Source organism: Hevea brasiliensis, chromosome 8 (assembly GCF_030052815.1).
Source record: "Hevea brasiliensis isolate MT/VB/25A 57/8 chromosome 8, ASM3005281v1, whole genome shotgun sequence".
Lineage (NCBI taxonomy): Eukaryota > Viridiplantae > Streptophyta > Magnoliopsida > Malpighiales > Euphorbiaceae > Hevea > Hevea brasiliensis.
Genome location: NC_079500.1, coordinates 3,894,114 through 3,901,140, shown reverse-complemented (window position 1 = coordinate 3,901,140; position 7,027 = coordinate 3,894,114). Strand labels below are relative to the sequence as shown.

At 32.5% G+C, this 7,027-nt stretch overlaps 1 protein-coding gene across 1 annotated transcript; it reads left to right on the top strand.

Annotated features, from left to right (window-relative positions):
* Positions 1-1,927: 1,927 nt before the first annotated feature.
* On the top strand, positions 1,928-3,319 carry LOC131182428 (F-box protein CPR1-like). Its single transcript, XM_058151980.1, has one exon. The coding sequence runs from the start codon at positions 1,928-1,930 to the stop codon at positions 3,317-3,319; it is 1,392 nt and encodes a 463-aa protein (XP_058007963.1).
* The last annotated feature ends 3,708 nt before the right edge of the window (positions 3,320-7,027 follow it).

Here is a 7,027-nt window from a genome sequence, read left to right as displayed (position 1 = left end):
TTTTTTCCAAAAAAAAATTGTTTTTATCATATTTTAATAATTTATTGGAGAGATTAGATTTACTTTCATTTCTTTTCTCTTTATTTTTCTTATTCAATTTCTTTTCATAAGGGTAAAGAACTAAATTCCATTATATTTTTAAAATCAGCAAAAGAAATTTGAAAATAGGATTATTATTCTTCTCCTGAGGGTGTGGACAAGTAGGACTTGAAGAAGAACAGTAAAGCAAATGAAATCTTGGAGGAGGATGCATCTATTTCTGGTTCACACATGTTAATTAATGAATCAAATGATGGAATCAAAGGAAGAAGTATAGAAAGAGTTCATTTCTGCAGAATGAAGCAAACGGTATCTTGGGGAGCATCGTTCTACTGCAAACACTATTCAAAATCAATGGTCTTTTTGTGCTAGCATATATGGACCAGAGTAGCAGCAGCCTATGTAAGCTTAATGGAGCATTTTAACAAGTCTCTGTTATTTGTAAATTAATTCCTTTTGACGGGATGTTAAAGTTTCATTATGGTAAGGAAAATATTTAGCACCTAAGTTTGTGCTTTAGTTCTAGCATTTTGAAGCATAGCTCTGTGTCTTGAGTCTTGATCAACTAGGCCCTAATACAGCATGTCATGTGCATATCTTAATATGATTAGGTCTTCCCACAGGATTTTTGAATGTTATGTAACATACGTGTTACATCTGCATGGTGTTCTAGACTAAATACCGAGTTTCAGAATACTCATAGCCTGTTTTAGTATAAAGTTAATGCATACACTCGTTTGGTTAAATTTTTTAATATTTATGCTATTCAAATTATTATTTAATCTTTATTTTAGTGAAACTAATTAATTTATCTATATATTTTGAAAAATATAGTATTTTAAAAAATTTACTCCTCAACAAAAATTGAAATTTTGTTATGTGAAAATTAAATTTTAATTTAATTTTTTTTTCATTTTTAATTTTTTGGACATCTTTTTTGTGTGCTTCTCTGCTGGGAAATAATTTTCCTTAATTATTTAAAAATTTAAGAAAATTAATTTTTTTTTTATGTAGATTGCTTATACTATTTTTATGAAGAGAGATAAAAGGATTAGGGTAATTTAGGTATAAAAAATAATTATAACAGTAAATAATTAACGGAGTCAAATTATAAAGATCAACTAATATGTTTTTCTAAGATATAAGGACTAATTAATTAATTTTACTAAAATAAAGAGACTAAATAGTTCAATGGAAGTAAAATATAAAAGCTAAATAATATATTTTTTAAAATATAGAAACTAAATAATTAATTTTATTAAAATACAAAACTAAATAATAATTTATTCTACCTTAAAAAAATCTCATTTTATTTAAAATTTTCTTAAATATTAAATTAACTAAAACAAATATATAAAATAATAAAATGAGGGTTTTATTTGTTTAATTATTTAATCGTAAGCCTTTAAAATTTGTTTAATAACTAAGGACATGTGCAGTAACTACAATTCTAGAACAAAATCAGATTGAAATTCCTCTCAGTTTTATTTGAATTTCTACTTCTTCAATTTCTTAAAAGAAAATATTTATACTTTAATAATAATATTAAATAATATTTTTATTTTGGAAGTAATATTCAATTTAATAATTTGTGTAGAAAAATTATGAAAGAATATTTTGAAATTACTAGAAGAAAAAAAATTATGTGTAGAAAGAAAGAGTAACGGCCTCTATTCCAGAATCTTCTATTGTTTATATACAAAGAAACATATAACTGCTGCCTAACTATACATTGCCAGCTCAACACTCTAGCTCGATAACTGTTCCCGCCAATTCCATAAATTGAACGAGGCAAGCCACTTCTCAGCAGGCCTAGTATTTTTTCAGAGCCAGTAGATCCATAGCTCAATAAAACGGAGCAGACGCAGCAAGAAGAACAAAAAGAAAAATGTCTGATCATCTGACTAGAGAATTGCTGGAAGAAATTTTGTCAAGATTGCCAGTGAAGTCAATCCTCATATGCAGGTGCGTTTCCAAGACTTGGTACTCTTTAATCACCAACCCTTCTTTCATAGCCCACCATCTCAAGAAAACCGCTGCAAGAAACAGTGGAATACTTTTCTTTAGTTACAGCACCAGAGCACTTGTTTGGCCATTTAAAGAAAATGTGCGTTATTTGCTATACCCAGATGAGTCTTTCCCTGCAAACCCTATTGAAGAACTTGATTACCCATTTAAAGACTTAAAGCGTTTTGTTGATATAGTGGGTTCTTGTAATGGGGTCTTTTGTTTATCTTATGGTGTTTATGGCAAATACACTGATGGGGTCTTTTGTCTATCTTATGGTGTTTATGGCAAATACACTGATGGAGCTGCTTTATGGAACCCTAGTGTTAGAAAGATTGTTAACATTCCTTGTCCTAATGTTACGTTTACCCCACATGGATTCTATAAACAATTACTTGGGTTTGGCTTTGATTCCGCTACTGATGATTATAAGCTTGTGAGAATAGTGTATTTGCCAGATAGTAATTTTAAATTTGATAAGATTCCGCCTTTGGTTGAGATTTACAGTTTGAGAAGTAGGGGTTGGAGAAAGGTTGATAATAATGATCTGAAATATGTCATCGCTGATTTGTCAACGTCTGCTTTTCTGAATGGAACTTGTCATTGGGTTGCCACTAAGCCACCTAATGGGCCTGCTGCATGCGATGCGATTGTGTCGTTTTCTTTGGGAGAAGAGGTGTTTGGGGAAATGGAGGTACCAGATTGTTTGGTTAAGAAATATTACTTTATTGATGTTGCAGTTTCTGATGGATCACTTTTGCTGGTTGCTATTACGAAATTGACTGAGGAAGGCTGCTTTTCAGTTTGGAAGATGAAAGAATATGGTGTTCCAGGATCTTGGACCAATCTTTTCAATATTTCACATTTGGCAGGGATACGAAGGTTAGTTGCATTTAGGCAAAGTGGTGAGGTTCTATTGGCAAACATAGCTGGAGGGCTAGTTTTCTATGATCCAAAGACAGAAGAAATCTCGGCCACTGAAATTTTGGGCAATGCACGCTCCTTTTATTTGGACACTTTAGTGGAGAGTCTTGTTTTACTCGATGAAGCAAGTGGAGTTTCAAATGAGCATTCTGCTTCTCATGGTGGCATAGACAAGGACTTGCAGAAGAACAGTAAAGGGAACAAGATTGCGGACAGTCCTACTATACTGAACGAAGCAAATGAAATATTGGAGGAGGTTGCATCTAGTTCTAATTCACAGATAGTAATTGATGAAGCAAATGAAGAATCAAAGGAAGAAGCACAGGGAGAGTCCATTTCTACAGAATGAAGCAAATGATGTCTTGGGGAGCATGATTCTGCTGCGCACATTGTACAAAGTCCAGCAACTGAATGTTCTAATCAATGGTATTCTTGTGCGGGTTTGGACCAGAAGTAGCAATATCGTACCTAAGCTTAGTGGAGCATTTATCGAGTCTTTGTTATTGCAAATTTAGTTCTAGCATTACATTTTAATATCAACTTTTAAACATAGCTGTGTGTATTGAATCTTCATCAGCTAGTCCCTAATACAACATATCATTTGCATATTTTCGCATGATTAGATCTTCACATTTGACGATTTTTGAATGTTATTTTCCTCTCAGGATGTACATCTGAGTTCTTAGAAAATTCCTAGCTGTCTGCACATAAATACGTACATAAGAGATAGAAAGGAAAAATTATATTATAACTCTGTTATTCCATGTAGGATTAACACATGGAATGACAAACTAATTAAAACATTACAACTAGAAGAAAAAAGTAGTTATAATTTTTTTTTAAGAAAAAATTGTTTTTAATACATCAGAAAATACTTTTTTAATGGGACCTACCACTGCTAATTTATTATTATATTATTGATTTACTTTTTTAGGTAGAATATCCTACGTGAAATTAGGATAATAGCATATAATTACTCCATAGAAAGGGGTCTCACTTTAAAAAAGTCACCACAAAATGAAATGCAGTTACGAGAGAATACTTAAAAGAGAAAAACATATAATACCAATCAAACTACTATTTAGTTGGTCTCCATCTTTTGAATGAAAAATATATTTCAGTATGAAAATTAAAATTTTACTGTATAAAGACTAAATTTAAATACACTTTTCTTTTTTCAATTGTTCAAATATTTTCATTCAATTTTCTAACTTTTTAGAAATAATTTTCCTACATTGTAGTTTTTATTCCTTGGACCAAACTTTTCAACATTTCACATTTGGAATGAATACGAAGGTTAGTTGCATTTAGGCAAAATGGTAAGGTTCTACCAAAGAAATCTCGGCTACGGAAATTTTGGGCAATGCACGCTCCTTTTATTTGGACGCTTTAGTTGTGAGTCTTGTTTTACTTGATGAAGCAAATGCATTTGCAGAGGAGGAACCTTCTGAGGATGATGGCACAAATGGAGTTTCAAAGGAGGATTCTTCTTCTCCTAATGGTATGGACAAGGACTTGCAGAACAACAGTAAAGGGAACAAGAATGCCAACAGTCCTATTATCCTGAATAAAGCAAATAAAATGTTCGAGGAGGTTGCATCTACTTCTAATTCACAAATAGTAATTGATGAAGCAAATGAAGAATCGAAGGAAGAAGCACAGTGAGAGTCCATTTCTACAGAATAAAGCAAATGGTGTCTTGGGGAGCACGATTCTGCTGCAAACATTGTACAAATTCCGGCAACTGAATATTCGAATGGTCTTCTTGTGCTAGTATGGACCAGAAGTAGTAGTACCGTGCATAAGCTCAGTGGAGCATTAACAAGCCTTTGTTATTGCAAATTTAGTTCTTGCATTACATTTTAATATCGATTCTTAAAACATAGCTCTGTGTCTTGAATCTTCATCAGCTAGTCCCAAATACAACATGTCATATGCATATTTTCAAATGATTAGGTCTTCCCATTTGATTTTTGAATGTTATGAAACATACTCTATTTTCAAATGTTAGAATGCACATCTGCATGGTGTTTTAGACTAGATACTGAGATTTTAATCCTTGAAATTAGATTTTTTTTTCTATTTTATGCTTGTTTCTTAATATGTGAAATTTTAACTCTAACCCTTTGTTTGAATTGAGAAATATGAATGGAAGGTAAAAGAAAAGAAATCTAATTTCTGTAATATTTATCTTTTATTTAGATATTAAAATAAAAAGAAAAGAGAAAAGAGGAGAAATAAAACAGAATAAAAGAAAATTTTCATTTCTCAAATCCTCTTAATTGACCTAAAATATTTTCTTGCAAATAGAGTAAAATAGAGAGAAATTGGATAATAAATGTGTTAACTTATATTATATTTATTTAAATATCTTTAAACATAGAAAAGAGAGTATAATTATATTTTTATTTTTTTTAGAAAAAATTGTATTTCTATCATATTTTAATAATTTATCATAGAGATTAGATTTACTTTCATTTCTTCTCTCTTTATTTTTTTTTAAAATTCAATTTCTTTTTATAAGGGTAATGAACTAAATTCCATTATAATTTTAAAATCAGCAAAAGAAATTTGAAAATAGAATCAAATTAGAAAGATGAAACTCAAATGTCCAATTTGTTAAACTGGATGGGCTTGCGACTTCCCAGCAACCTCTTATCTGAGGCCCAGTATTTTTTCAAAGCCAGTAGATCCATGGCTCAATGAAACAGAGCAGACGCAGCAAGAAGAATAAAACGAAAAATGTCCATTGGGTTAAAGCGTTTAAAGGCTTAAAGCGTTTTGTTAATATAGTGAGTGCTTGTGATGGGGTCTTTTGTCTATCTATGATGTTGATGGCAAATACACTGATAGGGCTGCTTTATGGAACGCTAGTGTTAGAAATGTTGTTGCCATTCCTGGTCCTAATGTTACATTTATAGCACATGGACCCTATATACGCTCACTTGGGTTTGGCTTTGATTCCACTACTGATGATTATAAGTTGGTGAAAGTAGCGTATTTGCAAGATTTCACATTTGGAAGGGATACAAAAGTTAGTAGCATATAGGCTAAATGATACGATTCTATTGGCATAAGGAGGTGGAGAGCTAGTTTTCTATGATCCAAAGACAAAAGAAATCTTTGATACAGAAATTTTGGGCTTTGAATTTTGGATATATTTTTTCATGGACTCGAATTGTGACCAAACCCGAAAGTTTTCGAGCTGCGACCCGATTAGGATTAAAAGTGAGATCAGTGGTGGTAGTGGAGGGCACGGGCTGATAGGCCCGGGCTCGAAGCCCACCACTGATCTCCTTGGGGGTGTGGGGGCAATACCCCCGCGGTATGGACCAATATAAATATTGTAATATTCTACCCTTTGTGGTAGAGTTGTGAGATATTCGGGAAACACACTGGGGTTAGGGTTTGAGAGTTCTGATTGATTGTATATTGCTCTTCTCATCAAAGTAGAACTTTTTTTTCTCTTATCTTGCCCATAAACGTAGACCTTACGGTTGAATCACGTTAAATCTTGTGTTATTCTTCTTCTCTTTTCAATACTGTGTGATTGTGCGATTTGTGTGTGTGCCTTAGATTTGCATGCTTATTATAACAAACTGGTATCAGAGCTTTGTGTGCAAAACCTAGGGTTTACAGATGGCGTCGTCTTCAATGAAGTATGAGATGGAGAAGTTTAATGGTGGATCGAGTTTCAGTATGTGGAAGATTAAAATTAAATCTTCCTTGATCCTACAAGGTCTATGGAAGGCAATCGAGGATAACTTTCCAGAAGGTATAAAAGAGGCGGAGAAGGCTGATCTAAAGGAGAGAGCCTTAAGTGCGATTTTTATGAGCGTAACTGATAACATCCTAAGCGAGATTGCTGGTGAAAGCTCAGCATCTACGGCATGGAAGAAATTAGAGGAGTTATACTCTGCCAAATCACTGACCAACCGCCTGTATCTGAAGAAAAGACTTTACAATATGAGAATGAGCGAAGGTACGCCCATTAAAGAACATCTGGATGAATTCAATTCAATCATTATGGATCTGAAGAATATTAATATTGAGATTG